Source organism: Perognathus longimembris, chromosome 10 (genome assembly GCF_023159225.1).
Source record: "Perognathus longimembris pacificus isolate PPM17 chromosome 10, ASM2315922v1, whole genome shotgun sequence".
NCBI lineage: Eukaryota > Metazoa > Chordata > Mammalia > Rodentia > Heteromyidae > Perognathus > Perognathus longimembris.
Window position 1 is genome coordinate 56,078,423 of NC_063170.1, and position 23,356 is coordinate 56,101,778.

At 36.0% G+C, this 23,356-nt stretch overlaps 1 protein-coding gene across 1 annotated transcript in view; it reads right to left on the reverse strand.

Annotated features, from left to right (window-relative positions):
* Suclg2 (succinate-CoA ligase GDP-forming subunit beta) overlaps positions 1-23,356 on the reverse strand; it is a 239,120-nt gene that overhangs the window by 111,406 nt on the left and 104,358 nt on the right. Inside the window, exons 3-6 of the mRNA XM_048356121.1 lie at positions 16,700-16,799; positions 15,768-15,858; positions 9,677-9,829; positions 7,651-7,740 (exon numbers count right to left, since the gene is read on the reverse strand). Coding sequence (XP_048212078.1) covers positions 7,651-7,740; positions 9,677-9,829; positions 15,768-15,858; positions 16,700-16,799 — 434 coding nt within the window. The remainder of the gene's footprint in view (positions 1-7,650; positions 7,741-9,676; positions 9,830-15,767; positions 15,859-16,699; positions 16,800-23,356) is intronic.

Consider the following 23,356-nt stretch of genomic DNA (forward strand, 5'->3'; position numbering starts at 1 on the left):
GTTCTATCTTATTTTCAAGCACTCATTACCAAACCTTTTCTGTTTACTGTGCTAACACTGCAGTATTTGCCATTACATCAATCTGGGCCCTTTCCCATTTTTACTCTGACACCAGAGGAGCTGACTCCTACATTCTGAGTTTTCAAGGTTAGTGCTCAGTTGACTTCCAACTCCTTTTAACCAACAAAAAGCCATGGGTAGAGACTGAGAGTAGGAGGAAGGGAAAAGCCAGTCTGTTTTCCGCAGACGCTTTTCTAGCTGTACCTTCCACCAGAGGGCGCCCTCATGCTCTAGCTACTGAATCCCAAAGTCAGGTCAAACCACTGCCTCAACTTTTTCAGAGCACATGGATAGTGACAATTTCCTGTTGCTTTTTAGCTCTGTGCCTTTGTTTAGCCTTAAGATTCTCAGCTGGTGCCATATCTATGTAATAAACTTTCCTCTAGGGTCAATACTGAAAGTGGTTCCAGTTTTGAATAAAGAAATTCTGGTTTTTTAATTTTGTTTTGTTTTTGCCAGTCCTGGCCCTTAAACTCAAGGCCTGAGTACTGTCCATGGCTTCTTTTTTGCTCAAGGCTAGCACTCTGCCACCTGAGCTACAGCGTCACTTCTGGCCATTTTCTACATATGTGATGCTGGGGAATCAAACCCAGGGCTTCATGTATACGAGGCGAGCACTCTTGCCACTAGGCCATATTCCCATCCCTTGAATAAAGAAATTCTATACATTTCTTTCAACCTTAGTTTGAAGCCGAGTGGATATAAAAAATATCCAAGAAATAAATAAGACTAAATACTTTCAATATTCAATATGTTATCCTTATATAACACATGTATACAATTCATGACTCTAAATACACAGGGTTTTTCTGTGGTTTTACCTCTCTATCATGCATCTCCTAGTTCCCCCAAAAAGCTCTTCTATTATCCCATTCTACTATTCTATCCCATTCATCATTTAAGAAAACTTGGGGGCTGGGAATATGGCCTAGTGGCAAGAGTGCTTGCCTCCTACACATGAAGCTCTCTGTTCGATTCCCCAGCACCACATATATGGGAAACGGCCAGAAGGGGTGCTGTGGCTCAGGTGGCAGAGTGCTAGCCTTGAGGGGGAAAAAGCCAGGGATGGTGCTCAGGCCCTGAGTCCAAGGCCCAGGACTGGCCAAAAAAAAAAAAAAGAAAACTTGGTTCTTTTTGTTATTATTGTTTAGTGGTACTATGGTTTGAACATGGGGCCTTGATACCACTTGAGCCACAGTTGCACCTCTTCCAAACTTGATTCTACATATTCTTAGGAAAATCTGGAGTCCCTTCATTGTCAGCAAAATTGCTTATTCTTTTGTCTGCATCCTGTCTTATGCTATACCACAATTTATTTGAAGTGTCACTTAACTATAGCCTTTTGTTTGTTTCCAAAATGTTGGCATTACTTATCAGTACTGCCTTGTTTGTCTCTGTAGGTAAATCATATGTGTGATTGTTATTTATAGGGAAAATATCAGAATAGAGCCAAAATATTTTAAATTTAATTTTATTGTAAAGGTGATGTACAATGGAGTTAGTTACATAAGTTTACCCCAAAAAATATTTTAAATATCAAAAAATTCTATTAAACTGCTCTTGGTATAAGCTATCCCTAAATTCTCCTCCCACAAACAAGTGTGAGAGAGACTTTTTCCAATCACATCTGGAACTTGTCCAGTGTGGTGGGTGAAAACAGGTATTGCATACGGTTTTGAGGAGAATCTCTTTTACTTCAGATGAATCTGAACCTTATTCTATGCTCTTAAAAATATATTGTCTTTAACATAAATTTTACCCATTATCCTGTTGAGATGTTGATCTTTTTGTTAAAGAAATATCTCAAAAGAAGTATTTGTATGTGAAGAGACCATTCCTAATACTTCATGTAAATTGAAAATATTTTTTCCTTTCATGTCTTTCAGTCATATCTTACTTTTGCCAAATGCAAATCTAATAGGGCTCATGTTACTAACTATTCTTTGATGGCTTCTGGCTTTATGTCATACTATCAATAGAAGCCATCTCATTCTGAGACTATTTTTAATTTTCCCATTATTTTTTCTAGCTAATTTAGGATTACCTTTAATGTTGGTCTTTTTAATTATTTATTTATTTTTGCCTGTCCTGGGGTTTGGACTCAGGGCCTGAGCACCGTCCCTGGCTTCTTTTTGCTCAAGGATAGCACTCTACCACTTGAGCCACAGCAGCACTTCTGGCTTTTTGTTTATACGGCGCTTAGGAATCAAACCCAGGGCTTCATGCATGCTAGTCAAGCACTCTATCACTAAGCCACATTCCCAATGTTGATCTTTTTTAATATAAGTAAAATTTGTCAGAAGCATAAAGGTAATCAACAAGTAACTGTTAAACATCTGGGGTTTTTTTGCGTTGTGTTTTTTTGGGAGTTTACTATATGGCCCTGGTTAGTCTCAATCAATCCACCTATCTCAGTCTATGAGTAGCTGGGATGGCCTGCATGCTCAGCTTATATTTTTTTGTATGGGAGGGGGTAAACCCTAGGATATCTCCTGTAAAAACAGCCTTAGAGAGAGGTACTCTGTCATTCCTGACACCATGATATTTACTATATTTACATAGCATCTTCCCAGAGTTCACATTGAATAAATACTTGCTGAATTAATGAGTTAATCAATAATAAGGGAGACTAATAGAAATAACTCTGATTAAATAAATATCTAAATCTATCCCAACCATTTCAAAAGTATCTTAGTGGATAACTGTGGTAAAATACCAAGAACATAAAATTCACAACAGTTTCTAAAGAGCACAGGAAGTATATTCACGCTACTGTGTAACTTCTCTCCACAGTTTTTTTGCATTTTTCCCCAGAAACACCACATTCACGGGAAGACGTCCATGGTTAAAATGTCTTGGCCCCTCAAAATGTCACAGTGGAGCTGACTTCCATGGGTGAATACTGGTGGCTTTAGATACTTCAGTAACTTCCATTTGAAAGCTAATCAAAGTTATTGTATATAAACTCTTCATCCATAGATGTACATGTGGGTCTCATCGAAATGTCTTAAGCCTGTATTAACTTAACATGAAGCTTGAATAGCCTGCACATTAAGTCCACTGCCATTATACTTTGCCACAACATTTTGAGGGCTGTTTGGCTATTTCACTATTGAGGCAAAGACAGATTATAACCATTTTGTAAGCAGGTTGAAGTGTTAGTTCTGTGTGATAAACTCTACCAAAGCAAACCCTTGTAAGATACTTTACTCCAGAGATCACACCCAAATGGCTGGAAATGACTGGCAACAGAATGTGTACATATGACTAGTGCAGTAAGATGGAAATCAGGGCCCTGTGCCACATTAAGAGTTGTTCTATTTCTTCATCACTGTGTTCATGTTGCAAACAAACTAGACACTGGTGAAAGGAAACAATGATCACCTCACAGCCAGCTATTAACTACTGTAACCTACTTACTCAGTTCCTCCTAACTACATACACAGAGTATCTTTCTTTCCTACTGCTAATTAATGTTATTTTAAGGTTTGTACAGCAATTTACAATGTAAATCCTTAAAACCAAATATGTATATATATATGTATGCAAAACCTTGACAAGTTTAAAAGTAACTTCAAAATTTATTTAGCAAGTTACAAATTTTCAAGTGCTTTTTTTTGCATTTTAGAAAATACCAACATTCACATATGGTTCTCAAAGCCAAAGATACAAGGCGCGTCTAGACATGTGAGTTAATCCTGTACCAACCTATCCCTAGTCCATCATATCAAGTCATATGCCCAAATAGTAGAGGCATTTGTTGTTTGAAAAAGTAAGAGTATAAAGTAGCCTCACCTTATCCTTCACTTAGCCACCATGGTTCCAGTTACTCCAAGTCAACCCTAGTCGAAAAATACCACATAATATACTATACCCAGATTAACATAACCTCTATTATATTATTATAATTATTCTTTTGTATTTTTGTTGTTAATCTCTTCCTATATATGATTTATAAATATAATTTTAATAGGGACACGTAACTGTAGAACAAAAACCAGTATATATTATTCAGCACTAACCTCGGTTTCAAGAACCCACAGAGGATCTGGGAATTGTACCTCTTGGATTAGGATTACTGACAATAATAACAACTTGATAGCTTTTATGTATGGTGAAATGTCAGATCAGAGACATGAGTAGTCACAGGAAAAACATTAATTATTTTAAACCACAATCATTTAACATTGTTCGTCCAGGAAAGAACTATTTCCAAAAATTCATGCTACAGCTTCAATGAAATTTAAGTAACTCTGCAAGTCACATTGAACCTCACGATCATATAAAATATCACTTCTTTTTTTGAATGTATTAATTTTATGTGCATGTTGTGTGTTTTATGTGTGTAAACTCTAGGGCTTGCATTCTCCTTTGGCTTTTCTGCTCAAAGCTGGCTTTCTACTACTTGAGCCATGCCTCCAATTCAGCTTTTTCACTGGTTAAATGGAAATGAAGAGTCTCATGGACTTTTCTGTACAGAGTAGCTTCAAATAATGATCCTCAAATCCTCCTCATAATTATAGGTGTGAGCCACTGATGCCTAGCTTAAGATACCACTTATATACAAAGGATTCAGTGAGTGACTGAAAATCCCTTATTTTCTTCTGATATGCCTCTTCTGCCTGTACTTTGCCTGCCAGAACATTTCACCAACCTCCAGGTAGCATGAAACAAAGATTCCCATTTCTACAAGTGCTGCAAGCATACTTCGTGGCCTCCTGGGTGACATATCCTTCCTACAGTACAAACACATGGGGTCCCTAGATAAATAAAATTCTACAACTGAGATCAACTTCTGTCCATCTTTCTGTTTCTCTCCCATTGTCCTCACTTTCTGTATTTTAGCCAGTAGGCTGACCTCACTGGCCTGTGAGCCTCTAGAGAAAAACAGCTCTCATTATCTGTATTTCCCAGGGTCCAGCAAGTAAGTAACATCTAGTATACACTCTAAGCAGCTAAGCACATAAAAGCTTAAAGTCTTTCCACATTGTACCTGTAATTCTAGTTACTAAAGTGGCTGAGTTCTGAGGATCATGGTTTGAAGACAGCCCAAGTAGGAAAAATTGTGGGATTATCTCCAGTGAACCAAAACACCAGAAGCAGATTGAAGTGTGGTTGAGCCTGTGGCTCAAGTGGTAGAGCATTAACCTTGAACAAAAAAGCTCATATATATTATATAGAGAATATATCAAAAATAATAATAGATATAACATATAATTTATATAACATTATATATAATATGTATATATATATATATATATATACTATATAGATAGATAGAGAAAGAGAGAGAGAGAGAAAGTGCACCACCTAATGTCCCCTGACTACCTGGAAGTTCATCTTTAGATAATTAATTTCAAACTAGTGTTTCAGGCACTGGGCAAACACTATGTCATTTTGAGAACTATAAATGTTTAATTTTTCTCCTTATAATATGTATAGGCAGAGATATCTTAGGTTGTACTTAATACTATCAGTATTTCCTCTACAACTCTGTAGTATTCACCTCTTAAGCTTTAACACCAAGAGTTCTTTTTTGTCATGTAAAGAAAGCCTCTTATTGCTGCCTGGATTACTGTGGAAAACCCAGATGACTTGTTTCCTGATTCCAGCACATGACAAATGCTTCTTGGCCATCTATTTTATGTACCAAGCACAGGTTGCTAGCAACTTCACAGAGAACCAAAAAAAGTGCCTGAGATGGTAAGGTTACAGTGTAGCAAAGATGAGTACAACTAATCCGAAATGCAGAGGAGCACAGTGAGGAGCTTTGTAGCTGAGAATGAGGCTATCAAGAACACCATGGTTTTCAGAGACCACCAGCCCCGTACCCAAGGCTCCTTAAATCCAACCAGTACACTCCACATCCAGAAATCACCTGGCATCTTCCTTTCAAGAGATCACTTCCCTCCTACCATCTCTTTTTTGTCTTAAAAAGCACAATTGCTTGTTTATTAAATCTTGGCCTTCTTTCTCTCCTGCTGATATTCAGTTCCAGTTCTGTACCTATGCACTTCTACCAACTTAGCTATCTCTCTCTCTCTCTCTCTGTATATATATATAGATATATAAATAATCTATATATAATAAATATAATATATAATATACAGATATATCTATATCTATATAGATCTATCTATCTATCTATCTATATCTATATATAGAGATAAACATATGTATGTGTATATATATATATCACTTTATCCTTTATTTGACTTTCCTATGTCATCAGACTTCTAGACAGAATAAAGACAATAGGAAAAGGCAACTACGAGAATAGTGTTGGTTAACTAAAGGAAATGACATTCAGTCTTTATGTTTGTGGATTCAACTAACCATGGGAATATTATAAATAAACACTGTATCTGTATTAGACATACACAGATCTTTTTTTCCTTATCCTTGTTTCCTAAATAATAGAGTCTAACAACTATTTATATGTCATTTACATTGTATGAGGTATTATCAGTAATTTGGAGAGGACTTAAAGTGTATGGGAGGATTTGTGCCATTTAAATGAAAATATTCTGCCATTTTATATATGAACCTTGAGTATGAACTAAATTTGATATTGTTAGGGGTCTGGAACCAGCCTTCCACAAACATAATTGGGTAACTATACTCTGTAACCAGTATGAAGACCAGTCTAGAGAATGTATGTGCAAGCATCTATGTGTGCATGTGTGCACACGTACACACACATACACACACACAGGAAATTATTAAGATGAATACTCAGAGTAGTGGAGAAAAGAAAAGGTAGCCAGTAATATCTTCTGACTTATCTGTGAGACAAAGAAGTTTGCCTGCTTAGACATATCATCACATCACTACCTTGGGTTTGAGCAATGGCAGGGCAGGGCAGAGCAAGAATACTCATAACTGATTCTTTATCTCAATGACATTAAGGATGATTTTTTTCTGTCCTTGAAGCCAGGGGATATCATTACTAGACTAGCATATTTTTGGCCACTCCTATTGAAATACTGCCATTATACTATCAACATACATTTTAAAATACCTATGAATGATCAGTCATAAGTCAACTATTGCACATTACTAACAACAATAATATTTGATCTTTATTTGTAGTGCTGATTATTGAATACAAGGCCCTGAATGTGTTAAGTGTTCTATTACTCAACTGTATCCCCAGGCCCCAAACTCATTACTCTAAAGTACTATAATAAGTGCTTTCATGTATCATTCTACTTCATTTCAATACACCATTTAGTCAGTAGCCATTATCCCCAATTTACACATAATAAAATTCAATTTTAGATGGACTGAATCATGTATGTGCCAGATGACAGCACCATAACGCTACAGAAAAAAAAAGTCACTATACATCAGAAAGGGTATGTGATTGTGTGCAACATTTACACATACACATACACACACACTCACACACATCTATGCCTCCATATACAGATGTCACAAACATTCTCCTTTGGACCACCCAAGATATATTATTCTTCATCATAAACAACTAGAAGGAAAATTAAAACAAAACACCCAGATTCCTACTAGTCACAAATATTAGAGGGAATTAAATTCCCAAACATTTTTTTATACACAAGTCAGACATACCTGGTTTTTCAAAGGCCCAAGGAAGCCCAGATTTTCTGCCATCCGCTGAGCCTGACTGTCCTTTATCCCTTCAAAAATGTCAATCTGCTCCTAGTAAAAAAATATATCACACGAACAAAAATCAGACAGTCAAGTGAGAAGATTTACAACCTCAAGAAGAATGCTCAGTATTTATTTGCAAATGAGTAATTAAAGTGTGGCACCTTTCCAGAGAGCTCTGAGCAGGGCTACTGCAGCTGCCTATAGGGTATGTTTTAATTAGCAGACCATCTATGAAACAGCCCTTCTAAAAGCTATATAATTCTTCAAGGTGGCATACTGACAAGATGCGCTAATGCCAGTTTTCACTTTTAATTACTATACAGATGGCACTGATGAATATTTAGTCAGTTAATTTTTATGACATCTTTTGGAAGGCTTCCAAAGAAAGGTTTGCCTGCCTAATAAGTTGAGTAGTTGTATATAGGTTAACTATTATCTTACAATTGAAATACTTTATTGATGATGAAAATTATTGATTATACCAAAATTCTGCAAAGTGCCATTTTCTCAAAAACACTAAGTCATGTACATCATTTCATGTCTTTGTTTTAGATCATGGATTTGTTCTAGATTATATTAATTTTGAAACTGACTAGGTGTTATGGGTAATGCTGTGGATAAAGTCTCACTTAACTTTCCAAGGTAACACTTAATAATATCTTAAAACCAGTTGTCAAAGAAGATGTACTGTATGACAAAGAGATTTTTTTTAACAAAAATGACATATACATCCCCCACCTATTTCCAAACGTAAGAAAAATCATTTCCTAAAAAAATAATGTTGCTAGAAATTCTTAATGTTATTTTCCTAATAAGAATCCAGATTAAAAAACACAATTTATAATTATAGTATTAAAGACTTTTTTTTTCTTATAAGGTAAAAGCAATTAACTACAGGCACTTCATACTTCTATGGGGTGAAATCATACCATTTCCATTTTACCTGCTCAAAAACTGAACCTTAGAGCTGAGCACTGGTGGCTCACACTTACAATCCTAGTTTCTCAGGAGTCTGATAAATGAGGACTGTGGTTCAAAGCTAGCCTGGGAAAATCTATGAGACTCTTACTTCCAATTAACCACCAAAAAGCTGGAAGAAGAGCTCTGGTTCAAGTTGACAGAGCCCTAGCCTTGAGCAAAAACCTCAGGGACAACACCCAGACTCTGAGTTCAGGGCCCCAAAAACAGCACAAAGGAATAAAACAAAGGCGGCTTGGTGAGAAACTGCTACTCAGAATTGACTACAAATTTCTGTGATTGAAACTAATTTTTTTTTTCAATAAAAGGGACATGATTTCAAGGGCTGAAACAAAGTAACAGAATCTGGCCCTTAGAGAAAGTCCTTTTACTTAAGACAATCTCTAGTTCACATCTAGTTCCAGTCTCCTTGGACAGAATTTGTGGATCATACACGATACAAAACAAAGTGGAGTTAACCCAGAGGAAACTAAAACATGACAGTGCTCTCACTGGGTATCTCTTAAGGTGGGATAGATAAAAAGAAAAGATGGAAGAAGGAAAAGGGGGACATAAAAGAGAAGGAAAGACAAAAGCCAAGAAAAACGAGGGGTGGGGGTGACACAATTCAAAAAGATATGTAATTATAACCTGACTTATGCAACTGTAACCCCTCTGTACATTATCTTTACAATAAAAATTTTTTAAAAGAAAGAGGAATAGAGCTGTGGCTCCAAGTGGTGGTAGAGCGATAGCCTTGAGCAAGGCTGCTCAGTGACAGCACACAGGCCTTGAGTTCAAGCCCCACAACCAACAAAAAAAGAAAAGCCAAGAAGAAAAGCAACTTAACACTGGATACTTTGATCCTACCTTGTGTGAACTGGATTTCCATTAAGAAAAAGGATACGACATTTTCATACCTTAAATCCAGAAACCAATGTATTGCTCCTAGCTTCTGACTCCACATTAGATGTGTAAGAGCTCTACAGTAACAGTTAACAAAAAGTAGCAAAGTATTTGATCATACCTTAAAGATAAGTTCTGGATTGGAAGTTGCCACCTCTTCAATATCAACACCGCCCTTGGGACTGCCCACCAGCACAGGGCCACTATAGGACCTGTCCATCAGAATGGCCAAGTAGGTTTCTCTGGAAATGTCCAGGGCTTCAGCAACCATCACCTACCACATTAGTGGGAAAGTCAAATTTAATTCAGTATCGAGCAGATTTTCACTTGGAAATCTAAACAAAGTCACTTCACAAATCAGAGAGCTTCATTTTCAAGGTCCTCAAACCAGTGATTTAGTAACACAAGACTCAAGGCTTCTGTTCTGTTGGAGCAAAATGCCCATTTTCACCTCCTTAATTGATCCTGTTAACTTGTTCAAGTGAGAGGTATTTAGTCTCCCTCAAGGAACCTTTCCACTTTAATCTTTTTCTTTTCCTTTTTTATTCTTCTTTGAAAAACTGCATCACATAAGAAAAACTCCAGGGAATGAGCTGTTACTTTAATTTGGCACACTGACAGAACATATCTATTACTACACCAATTATTCTTGGATTTCACTGGTGGAAAACCAGGTTTGTACCCAAAGAAGGATTATTTTATGTCTGATGCTTTTTGCTACATTTATATACTTACTTTTTAATCTTGGATCACTGTGTTTTATCCCATTTTATATTTTCTCTTAATTTACAAATATAATCCTAGGTTGTACAAAATGAATGCAGGGCTGAAAGCTTAGCTCAGAGGCAGAGGACATGCTTTGTGCATATGAGGACTTGAGCTCATTCCCCAGCACTGATCAAGATGATTGTGATGATGGAGTCGATGACAGAAAGTATACAAAAGATGGTAAAAAAATGTGCACAAAACAGTGATAGTACAGACATAACATGCACAAGGCCATAGATTCAATCTCCAGTGATGAGGAAAATGAGGAGGAGGAAGATGATGACAACGACAATGGTGCAAAGATACAAAAAGTGCATAAACAGCAGTGGTACAGCATGTACTTAGGCGCAGGATTCAATTCTTCACATAAAAATATGTATCTTAAGTGATTATTTCTTATTTCTTAGCACACAGTGGTTGGTGGGAGTTAGGGTAATCACAGAACCATTTCAATTTCAAGTTGTTCTTTCAAAAAAATGTCAGTCAGTGAAAGTCAAACCATGCAATCCTCCTCTTAGATTTTAGATTGCCTGTGTCAATTCTTAGGATCTCTGAGTGAAGAGTGGAAGACACTGGAAGCAAAAATATTTAGCTCTGTTTTTTCCTTATCAAATACAACATCAATACAAAATTAATAGAAATAACATTAAATTTCTCGCATGAGCATCAATACTAATATAGTTTGCGAAATGAAGATACTCATCTCTCGAAAGGTTTCTCCAGATGGAGATAGAACCATTTTAAGAAATAAATGGAATAAGCAGAAATGCATAATCAAGATTTTAAGTTTTTTTAGGTACAATAGCCTTAATACTGCTCACTTTCTAATATGAAGTGAGCCTAATGAGACACTAAATAGCTGTCAGTATTCTTAGAGGGTCTTTAGGCTAAGTGTCATTCAAAAGTCCTATTCTTCATCTTCTAAAGCGTTGACAGATGCATGCTGTATTCCATCAAATTTCTGTTTGCAAAGACCAATTGCTGTCTCCAACAGCCCCTGCTTGCCAAAAATAATGTATCACTTCTTAAGAAATTGTCCTCAGAAAAACGAGTATTTCCAAGAGAAAACTCAAAAAGTTTCATAGAAAGACCAGTTCTTAAACACTATTAAGCAATGACATCCCTAAGACTCAGGATGGCAGAATGTTTTAGGGATTGTTACAAAACATCTAATGGGCTTGCCGACACTTTTCTCAGGAGAAGCTCAAGGAGATTCATTTCAAAAGAGCTTTTTCTGAGAGGTAACAAAGAGTATCCCCAGTATTAATGGCTTTTTAACTTTCTTTCTCATATTTTACCATCAAACTGCTGCTTTTTTTAATACCCTGCTATTAAACTGTGGTCTGCAGATGAGAGTTAGTGTACAAAATAGTTGAAACAGAATGTGCAGAGATAAGATTTACAAACATCAGTGTTGCCAGGCATTGGTGGCTCTGGCCTGTAATCAATCCTAGCTACTCAGGAAGCTGAGATCTGAAGATTGAGGTTAGAAGCCAGCAGGGGCAGCAAAGGGTGCAACATGCCAATAAACTACTCGGAAAAAGTCAGAAGTAGTTTGTGGCTCAAATGGCAGAGTGCTAGCCTTGAGCAAAAGAAGTTCAGAGACAATGTCCAAGCCTTGAGTTCAAGCCCCAGGACAGGAGGAGAAAACAAAAATTCCTACACAATAAGTAATACATAGTACTGACAGTGATTCCCGGACCACCTGATAAATGGCACTACCTCACACTCATTCCTGTCCCATGCCAAGCAACACAGACACATATTCAACAAGTAGTTGTTTTTGTACAAATGCATGTGTGTATTTAAATAGCATCTCAAACTTAGAAATAAAAAACAACAACAATCTCAGCAATATCTGCTCAATCAGATACACTTTTGCCTATTCATCTTCTAAGTACAAATAAAACTTTGGGACATTATATAATTTGAAAGTCAAAGCTAGTGCATGAATATAGTGAATATAGTCCTGTCTTCTGTTCTGCTCTGAGTTTTGCCTCATAAATCTCAGGCTAGATGCTGGGAGTGCTGGCAAACCTAGAAATGCCAGCAGTTAAAGAAATTTCCAGACACACTAGACGAGTATATCAAACTACCAAGCAGTTAGAAAATAATTAATAACAACTATCAAGGGACATGCTGGGTAGTGAAATTAAGATTTTGCTGCTACTAATGATTGCTATTGAAAAGAGAAAAGAAGCTGGGGACCGGAGGCTAACACCTACAATCCTAGCTATTCAGGAAGCTGAGATCTACAGAATCATAGCTTAAAGCCAAAACCAGCCTAGGCAGAAATATCCACCTCCAATTAACTAACAAAAAGCAAGTATAACAAACAAGGCTTGTATGGTAGAGCACCAACAAGCCTAGAGAGCTCAAAGACCTTGAGTTTAAGCCGCAGGGCCAGAAAAAAAAAAAAAGAAAAGAAAAGAAAAAGAAACAATTAGATGCAAATCTATCAAAACATATTCCAACATATGCTGAAATCAATACAATGTTTATAGAAGTCCAAGTAGATCAAAGTGCAATGGAAAGACATATCAGTGGACTATAAGAATGAAGATATAGCAAAGTTATCAATTCTCTCAACTAATACCAAGTTTAATACAATTCCTATCAAAATAGCTAGACTTTTCATAAAGACAAGATTATCTCAAGCTGTGTGTAGACAGGAATGCAAACAAACAAACCAATGTTAAACAGACTTCAAAAAGAACTAAATGAGAATAATCGGTCTCCATCACTTCAAAACCCATGATGCAGCTACAGTAATTAAAGACTGTGTGATAATGGTGTAAGAACAGACACATAGATCCATGGTAAAACAAAACAAACAAATAAAAAAAAAACTCAAAACAGAACCATACAAATAAAACTCAGTGGACTTTTTCCAAACATGTAAAGGCAATTCAATGGTAGAATACCATAATTGGATCCTCACCCAACACCAAATTTGATGGTGCCTTTTTCATGGACTTCCTAGCCTCCGATGAGAAATAAATTTCAGTTGTTTATATGCCACCTAGACTGGGTACTCTGTTACATACATCCTGCAAAAAGGAAGGCACAGGAATCAAATGGTTCCTGTATTAAGTCCATAGGCATGTGTCATTACTTAATATGTACTGATTCTTTCTACCTAGCATGATAGCAATACTGTATTCATTTAAAAGTAAAACCAGGGGCTTGGAATGTGGCTTAGTGGTAGAGTGCTTGCCTAGCATGCATGAAGTCCTGGGTTTGATTCTTCAGCACCACATACACAGAAAAAACTGGAAGTGGCACTGTGGCTCAAGTGGTAGAGTGCTAGCCTTAGCAAAAAGAAGCCAGGGACAGTGCTCAGGCCCTGAGTCCCAGTCCCCAGGCCTGGCAAAAAGAAAAAAAAAAGGTAAAACCATCAACAAATATAATAATAACCATCGCCAAATAAATCATGATTTACTGTTGTCATAAATGTTAGAATCTGAATGGATTTGGTTTGTGACTAAGTAGCATGTATTTAGCTCTTTTTCTTTTATGTAGTAGATACAGTGCTGGATCCCATGATATGAAAATATTTTTCAAACAGATATTATTTTTTCCTTTTACTATTATATTTGGTGATACTACATTAATAACTCTGGCTTTACTTTTAAGTGAATACAATATTAATACTAATTTAACCTACTCACTGGAACACTATATGACTTCAACAACAACGAAGTTGGAACCAAATATACTGACATGGAAAGAATCCATAATAAAAACAGAAATGCAAGGTCACAGAAGCTGAATGTAATAAGTTGTTGTTATAGAGATGTGATAGTTTATAAAGTATATAAAAAAGGACAAACACAATGCAAGAAAACTATTTCTGGGTAGTAGGAACATAACCTTTAATTCTAATTCTTCTATTTCTGTGCTACTGGAATTGTTTTACATATGTTATTTTTTAAAAAACTTAAAAATAAATCTTGTGGTATTTTCCTGGCAAATGATTCAATTTACAAGAACATACTTACCTCCAGGATTTCAAGAATTTGTTCTACGAACTAATTTTATACAGAATTCCATTAGTATATAGTGTGAATCTGTTTTGTGCATGCATTTTAAGAGCATCACAAACTCTAATCTAAACTACCATGTGTTCAAATAAAACAATGAATTCTTACAAATAATAATGATGCCCTCTGAAGACAAAGTTTACATAAGCTACAGAGGTAAAGGTTCACAATCAGACTTAAAAGGGAACTAGAAGTAAATTCCAGGCTGACAAATCAACCAAATAAAGCACATCTAAGCATTTCAAACAATTCTTGCATCCCAGGAGCACTAATAAATGCAAAATGACACAGTCAGCTTTGAACTTCACTCCTTTAACATGTAAAAAAGCTCAGTGCCTTTAGCAGGATGACTGCCAATATTCCAGCGTCTTTCCAGCTCAGTATCCTAATCTTGGCTAGCACAGACTTTCACATGACACATTTAAGCATTAGCTAGTGGTTATGTTTTTAGATCCTGCTGAGAATTTTTCAAAAACTCTCTCTGAAAAATATAACAGAATAGACTATGAACTTAGTGTCCACAAGCATAGAACAATGAGCCATAGTATCTAACTATGATCCTATGTCAACAGAAAGTACTCCTCCCCATAGACACCACCTGCCCCAAGAGGAAGAGCTATATACAATGGTAGGATGGAAATGTCCAGCTATGGGTATTCCCCAAAGCTACCACATATGATGCCCAGAGCAGTCCTGCTCCAAAACTCATTTTCTACTATATCTGTTGTGAAATTTAAAGACAGGTTCCCACATTTTTATTTTTGTGCATCTACATACAAGGAGATAGCAAAATGAAAACAGGCAGATGTTAGTTAAGATTTGGTTCTACTCTTAGCTTTGCCACTCATAGTTTCCTGGTTGAGCCAGGCCACTTTTCCCTGGGCTTGCTGCATTCTCCATCCACCCCCTACCTCTACTGTGCACATTTCGGTGCCTTACAAATCTTCCCTAAGATAATACACTCCAAGCAATAAGGGTAAAACAAAACGGTAGTAATCTCAGATTATGGTTCATGAGTACTTTTAAGAAAAACAATTGTAACTGGAAATTCTGCTACGTAAGACTGAGCCCACAGGGCTGTATAGGGGAAGACAGAGTCCCTCCGAGTGCAAGGCAGTACTGTCAAGCCTGTTTCAGCTATGAACAGAATGTATGTATTCTGAGTGGGAAAAACTGCTGCTTCAGTCACTTTTTTCCATTGGTGCTTGCTAAACATGTAAGTAATTTTTTTTTACATTGTAAGACTTTTATTTCTCCAGTTCTTCAACGAATTATACAATGCTTAAAACAAAAATGGCACATTGCCGAAGAGTGGTGCTTTGTTAAGTCTGTCAAATATGAAGCATGATTTTTTTTTTAAATAACACCTACAGAGAAAATGACCGAAAGCATCTACATTACCTTGTTAACTTTCACACCTTCTTTTGGAGTTTGTTTCGTTGCTAGATTATACCCAATCATCTGTTTAGCCAGCTGTCCCACAACTTTAGGGCTAAGAGGGAGGAGAAAAAGAAAAAAAAAGAGAAAACAAGATAATAAAAAACAAGATAATTTTAGAAATAAGGTAATAAAAAACAAGGTAATTTTAGATCAGAGCCCATCCTTGTATGTGCAATGCACAGGGTCCACCCCCACTCACAGAAGGTATGAGTCCTCCCGTTCAAACACAACAGACCTAGTGCTGTAACAGAGGCTTACTAACATTAAATGTGCAAAGAATGAATGAACTAATGAATGATGCTCTTAATCTCTAATACCTTCTCCCTCCAAATAAGTTACAGTCACAGACAATGCTGACATGTGTGATTTTAGGTTAAGTTGAATAGAATCTTGATAGTGGATAATCTGAGAAGAACAATGACAGGAATCATAGAGGATGTAAACAATGAAGAAGCATGCAACAAGATCAGGAAAAAAGCCAAGTGCTCAGAACTGGGAGAGAACACTGAAAGGACAGTGTCATAGACTATTCAGTTACACAATGCCACTGGTCATGGGAACCACTGATTGGGGGGGGAGGGTTAAATGGGGGAATGAGGGAGATGGAGTGGCATTTCAACAAAGGCTTTCCACTAGGAAGTGGTATTGTCTCCTACATTTATAATGACTCACTGTTTATGAAAGAAATACAAAGCGTTCATCAATTCAGGAAGGAAAACATTCACAGACTAGTAGATAGAAACCTGGGATACTTCTGGAGCCTTGTACCCATAATTTCTGTTTCTTCTACTTGCTTTCACCTGCTCCCAACCCCATTCTACCATCCCTCTCAGCATGTGTTCAGTTATAATTGCTTAGTCTAAAACCAAAGAACTAAAAACTTTCAGACTTACTCTTTAGTTAAATGAACACCTCCTTTCAAACCACTACTGAAGACACCTTTTCCTCTTCCTCCAGCTAAGATCTGGGCTTTTAATACAATTTCTTTGGCATCTGAAAAAGAAAAATTCAGTTTGTAGTTGATTTTAAATTCATTTTCTTTTTATAGAAGCAAGGAAAGCAATAATGACATTCCAAGTGACTAGTAAAAGCACTCAAGTCAAATTTGAAAAATGAAGCAATAAAGAACTTCCAAAAACATTACTGTGCCCAAACACAAACTTTGTTTACCGAGAATACTCAAATGCATCCCACCAGTTCAATCAGCTAATGGTAGAGCATCCCAGGAGAAAGCTAGAAAGCAAGGTATTTGTTCCCTTGCTCTTGAGTCTGTCAGAGGTGTTAAAAAAAAACAACACCCAGCTTAGCAGTACTAATTCTACTGGGTAATGACACTCATGAAACAGAGGCACCAATCTGCCAGTCAAAGGAGTTAACTACCTGTCAGCTCTCCCAATGTCAAAGGGAAGACTGTATTAGATGGGGGGAAGAATTTATAGAAAAGACACAAAGGCCAAATTTAATAACTATATTCTTGGAAACTAACAGTTTCTGAGCAGCTACTCCATATATTGACAGAGCTGGGTAAAGGGAGAAGTGGATTAAAAATATAAGCAAGCAATATTCTTTAAATACTGGCAAGTTGAAAAGAAAACTTGGAGTCAAATGCTTATAGACTATTTGTCTCTTAGCACACTCAGAGAAAGAGGGAATTTTTTATGCTTGACCTTTTGGACTAGAGTAACAAAACAAAAGTTTTCTTTCATGGCCTGGCAAAAGCAAGTTGGTTGACTTGGGAGTAGAGTCAATGGTATTCTTTAAATACAGGATCATGTCATCTGCAAAGAGAGAGAGTTTACTTCATCTTTCCCTATATGGATTCCTTTCATATTTGCCTCTTGCCTTATTGCTCTAGCTAGGATTTCTAGTTCTATAATGAAAAGAAGTGGAGAGAGTAGACATCCTTGTCTCACTCCTGATTTTCAAGGAAAATTTTTGCCATTAAGTATAATGCTAATTGCAGGTTTGTTATACACAGCCTTTATTATATTCAGGAATTTCCCATGGATTCCTAGTTTCTCCAGAGCTTTCATCATAAATAGCTGTTGGATCTTGTCAAATGCTTTTTCTGCATCTCTGGAAAAGATCATGTGGTTCATGTCCTTGCTCCAATTGATGTGATGAATTGACTTGCCTGTATTTAACCAGCTTTGCATCCCTGGAATAAATCCTGTTTGATCATAGTGTATAATTTTTTTGAGGAGTTATTGAAGTTGAATGGTCAGACTTTTGTTAAGAAGTTTTGCATCAATGTTCATCAAAGAAATGGGCCTATAGCTCTCTTTCTTTTATAAGTGCCTATCTGGTTTTGGGATGATGGCTTCATAGAATTAATTCAGTAGTGAACTCTCACTTTCAATTTCATTGTAGAATTTGAGGAATATTGGTGTGAGTTCTGCTTTGAAGGCCTTATAGAATTCAGCTGAAAATCCATTTGGTCCTGGGTTTTTCTTGGGAGGTCTCTTATTGCCATTTTTGTTTCATGACTTGATATGGGTCTATTTAGTTGGTTTAAATCTTAGTTTGGGCATATCAATATTTGCTAGAAATTCGTCTACTTCTTCCAGATTCTCAAATTTGTTAGCATAAAGGTTTCAGAAATATTCCCTTATAAGTCATCTTTCCTTAAAACAGAAAACCAAATCAGACTATCTTCTACAAAACTGCCATGGTTTTCTAATCAGATTCAGAATCTGCAGATCCAGTTCCATCCTGCCACTCACATCATTGTGTGATACATGGAAAATAAATATCTCTGAGACTCAGTTAACTGAGTAAAAAGAAGATGAAGGTTGTTTTAAGAATGAAAGTAGATAATGTATGAGAACGCTTAACCTCAAAGCCTGAGAACTAACCTGATTAATGTTATTTCCTTCATGAGTTAAGTTTACCTTTCTACCTTAGTATATTATAAAAAATAAAAAGGTTAATTTCTTAAATTGCTTTAAAAAAAGTAACATCTGTTGGCATCTGTCATCACTCTTGCCATATAAGCTACTACAACTAATACTGTCATTGTCATTATTACTCATAGTTAAGCAGGCAAAGGTTTGAACCAAAAGAACAACAGCTTTATCATGAAGGTAAAACATTTTACATTCTCAAACCATGAGAATGTCACCACAGTTAATGCTGTTCCAGCATAAAGGCTCATTCACTGTCTTAGACTCCCTTCTTTTTATATGTGCTTTACTCAAAATGCCAGAGCTCACCTTCCACTCGGGAGCAAACACTATTTCATCTTAGAATAATGAGGTTCTCTATCCTTTCACCATAGCTTCAGCTCTAGATACAAACTATTACATCATCAGTCAAATTTGCTGGTGGTGTTCAACAAGTTGAGCAGAAGACAAGTTATGATCACTATAGGGAATTCCAGAAAATGAAACCAGCAAAATAAATTTACTGCATATTTGAGCTACTGCCTGTACAAGTAAGGGTCATAGAGTTAAAGAGACCTGGGTTAAAAACTGACTCTAGGGCTGGGATTTGGAGTTCAATGATGAAATTTTTGGCTATGACTCATATAGTGCTGGGTTCCATCTCTAGCACCAGAAAACAAATAACAAAATTCCCTCTCAATTCTACCTATAATTTTCTTTGAACAGAAAAGGAGGTTGAGTTTCAGAAGAGATACGTATCATATCTGTCTATAGGTCATAAAGGAATCTATAGTTTTATTATCACATGAGGAATATAAGAAATGTGTTTATCTCAACTCATGGCACATTTCAAAAACTAAATATGGTAGCTACTATCATTAAAATGATCATTTAGCAATTATCAAAAAAAAATGGTGTGTAGGAAGACATTTCCTATTCATCTTTTGAAGACACCAAGTGGAAAAAGTACTTTTTGCTGTCTACTTAAATGTTTAATTATGATCAGTTTAAATTCTTAAAAGGCTAACCAGCACTGCATTGCCATTATCATTTTTCATGCCCTTGTCATCCACGAGCGAGATACATCTTCTCCAAGCTTTTGAGCAGTACAAGTGGAAAGCCAGCCAGACAGCACACCCAATTGGCCACTCTTAATTGGCACTACACAGGCTGATTATATCAGCTTTTGTCACAAGCTTTCAAGACACAGAAATGGTATAGTTTCAATCTAGTGTTGTCAGTAACACTTGTCCCGTCTGACCTCATGTTCAACAGTAATTCCTCAGGTACAAGTGGTAAACCAAGCATCCACTGTGGAGACTGAACCACAAATGGGGGCTGCAGGTGTTCGTTTGTTTACAGTGTTGGGGATCAAACCCAGGAGCTAGTGCATGTTAGGCAAGTGCCCTACCACAAATATACACACCAGACTGCATCTCAGGCCAAACAGAAACTTTGGCATATATTCTGTAACTCATACCTCAGTCAAAAATTAAGGTCACTAAATTAATTGCAAGTACTGCACTAAATTAACAATCCAAAAGAAAGCAAGTTTTTCTCCTCCTGAGGGAAACTCTTGTGAAGTTTAATTCAGTAGTTATTTACTACAAGTGCTGAAAATCAAGGAAAGTGACCCAATTCTAGTCCTCAGTAACCAGTGTCTTCATTCAGGTTACTACAAATTGATTCCAGTGAATATCCCTTTTTCATTTAAGCATTCAATTTCTCAAAAAAAAAATCCACACAAATTCATTTTATTACCAATTACAAATAATCCTCATATAGGAAGTTTATCTTTTGAATGAGTAAGATGATGTAGCCATACTTTTGATAACAACCTGGACTGGGAGGAGGAGGCAGTGGAGGATAGTCTAATGTATTTTCTACCGAAACTGATTGTGCCTATTCATTAATAACGATATGGACTAATAGCTAATGTAACTCCAAAGTCCTTTTTTTTTATGTGAAGTATCCGAAATCTGTAATTTCTTCTCTGTAACGGACTCATTTCCTGGTGAGTTTCTAACAATGAATAGTGTGTACTCATGTATAGATTGTTAAGTCAGTTTGCCAGGAAAGAGTTGACTCTAATTTTTATAAATATTAGGAGAAAAAGGGCTGAATGACATATTTGATAAATTCAAAATGTATGTAAGATTCAAGTGAAAGCCTAAAATTTGGCACACTTGTCTCTCATTCATAAACTTGAAACCTTCCCAATACTTCAAAAGACTTCTCTGTGAGCCTGATATGAAACAATAATGTGATCTTTAAAATAATTTCATAATAAAATATATGAACATTCTGAAGCCCTATGTAATTTAGTAGACTTATTTTCTAAAAAGCAAATATACAATGTTACAGTATCTCTTCGAAGTTTATGATAAACCAATAAATTGTAATCTAATTGAAGATGCAATACTGTTACCTTAAGACATTTAGAAAGCTTACACAAAATCTCATCTCAAGGTCTTGTTGTATTCTACTTGCTACATTAAAATAATGCATTATGCAAATGTTTTCCTCCCCTTCTTTGCCACAAGCGTTATTTTAATTGTAACACAGTTTCACACCAATTTTGTAGCCTCCTAAGTCTCATGCTGGATAAAAAATATTCTTGGATTGTTAAATCTAAGGGAAAAATGAGTTTAATTCATTAAGAAATGTACAATCTCAATAAAACAAGAAATGTATTTAATTGGGAAATCTTTGCAAAAGTGATTTATTTTTAATATATGGTATTTCCTGAAACTTATTAATACAAAATAATATTCATTGCACATAGTTCAGAACCACAACAGAGAATGAAGAAAATTGCCAAAAAAAGTTAATACAGAATGCCAATGCTATTTTCAACTATCTTTCAAAAATAGTCTACTGAGAAGTATTGCACAACTGAGTGGATTTTTATTCAGTATTTCTCTCTTCACAAATATAACCTTCCCATATACAAAATGCAACACTGTAGACACAGTACTGCAATGAGTTGACGGCTACATCTTCTATTAAGAGTCATATGTACAAGATACTGCAAAAAATGAACTGCACCATCTATTCCACATCTCAAGTACACAGTACTGCAAAATGAGATGGCTCTATATCTTCTATTAGGAGTCATATGTACGCGATACTGTAACAAGACACTTGTACTTTTCTACTTCAAGTTTATGTGCACACGGTAGTGCAGTGAAATGAACTGCACCATCCATTCCGAGTCATATGCATAAAGACGTGATAAGATGAACTGCATCATCCACTCCAAGTCATGTGACTCTGAGTCATGGTACTACTGTGAAATAAACAGCATAGAATCATCTATTCCAAGTCATGTGTACACAAATACTATGAGAAGATAAATCACATAATCTATTCCAAGTCATGTGTACATGGACTGCGGCAAAATGAAGTGCATCTTCTATTCTGTTTCATGTGTACACAATACTACTGTAAGATGAACTATATCACCTTGTGGAGGAAAGTATAATTTCTATGACCCATTGACTGAAGCAAGACTGGAATATCCAGTTTCAGTACAATTGCACTGTGTGATTTCTAGCATGGTGATCACCTTTCATCAGGTTTGATAGACTCCTGAGACTGTCAAAATATATTTCAGTATTTCAGACTTATCTGTTATCAGAAGTAAGGGAAAAGGGAAGGTAGAGGGCAAAAAAAGAGTTGAAAAATATTATGGAAAGAAAAACTTCATAAAGAACATAAAATTATATGGAGATAAATTAGAGGCCAAAGTGCCACATTTATAAGAGAAATGCATTAACTTCCTTATTTCCCTTTTGACTACAAATACCAAGCCTAAAAATGGAGAATTAACAATCTTCCATCATTACTGTAACGTCTTCCAAAGGCTGATATTTATTTCCTCAGGCTATCACTGGGTTGCTAGGGATGAGGTGATGCTGTGCTAACTTCTTCATATATGACCAATGGTAGCTCAGAGATAGAAACAATGATTCCCAACTTTCAATATGCATAGCACAGTCTCGGAACAGATAATTTTAAGCACCCAGGATATCAGAATAAACTATTTCACCAATGGCCAAATAGCTTGATTAAATGAGACTGAAGATGCTTGACTTCCCATCAAACGGTTACTCATCACAGACTTAAATTACACTTACCTAAAATAGCCATTTTCAAATATATGTAAGAGATAGAAACCAGATTATATCTAAGAAGGGAGTTCTTTTTGTGCTGCTGTTGTTATTATTACTAAATATTAATTGTACAAAGTAATAGGTTTCATTGTGACATTTAACACATATACAAAGTACTAGGATCATATTCATCTCCATATTAACCCTCTTCTTCCCTAACAAATGAGAGAAAACATGTGGTACTTGCTTGAGTATTTTGCTGAATGTAATGATCTCTATTTTCATCTATTTCCTGAGACAAATATGATTTCATTCATTCTTATAACAAAGTAATACTCAATTATGTACACACCATGTTTTCTTTATCAATATATTTATCAACTGTTAGGCAACTAGGCGAATTCTTAATTTAGCTATTATATACAGTGCAATGATAAACATGGATAAACAGAATCTCCGTTGTAGATTGACTTGGGGTTTTAGAACAAGGATTTTATGATGCAAAGACAAGTTGTCTAGGGAGACATTACTTGACATGTAGAAATATTTTACT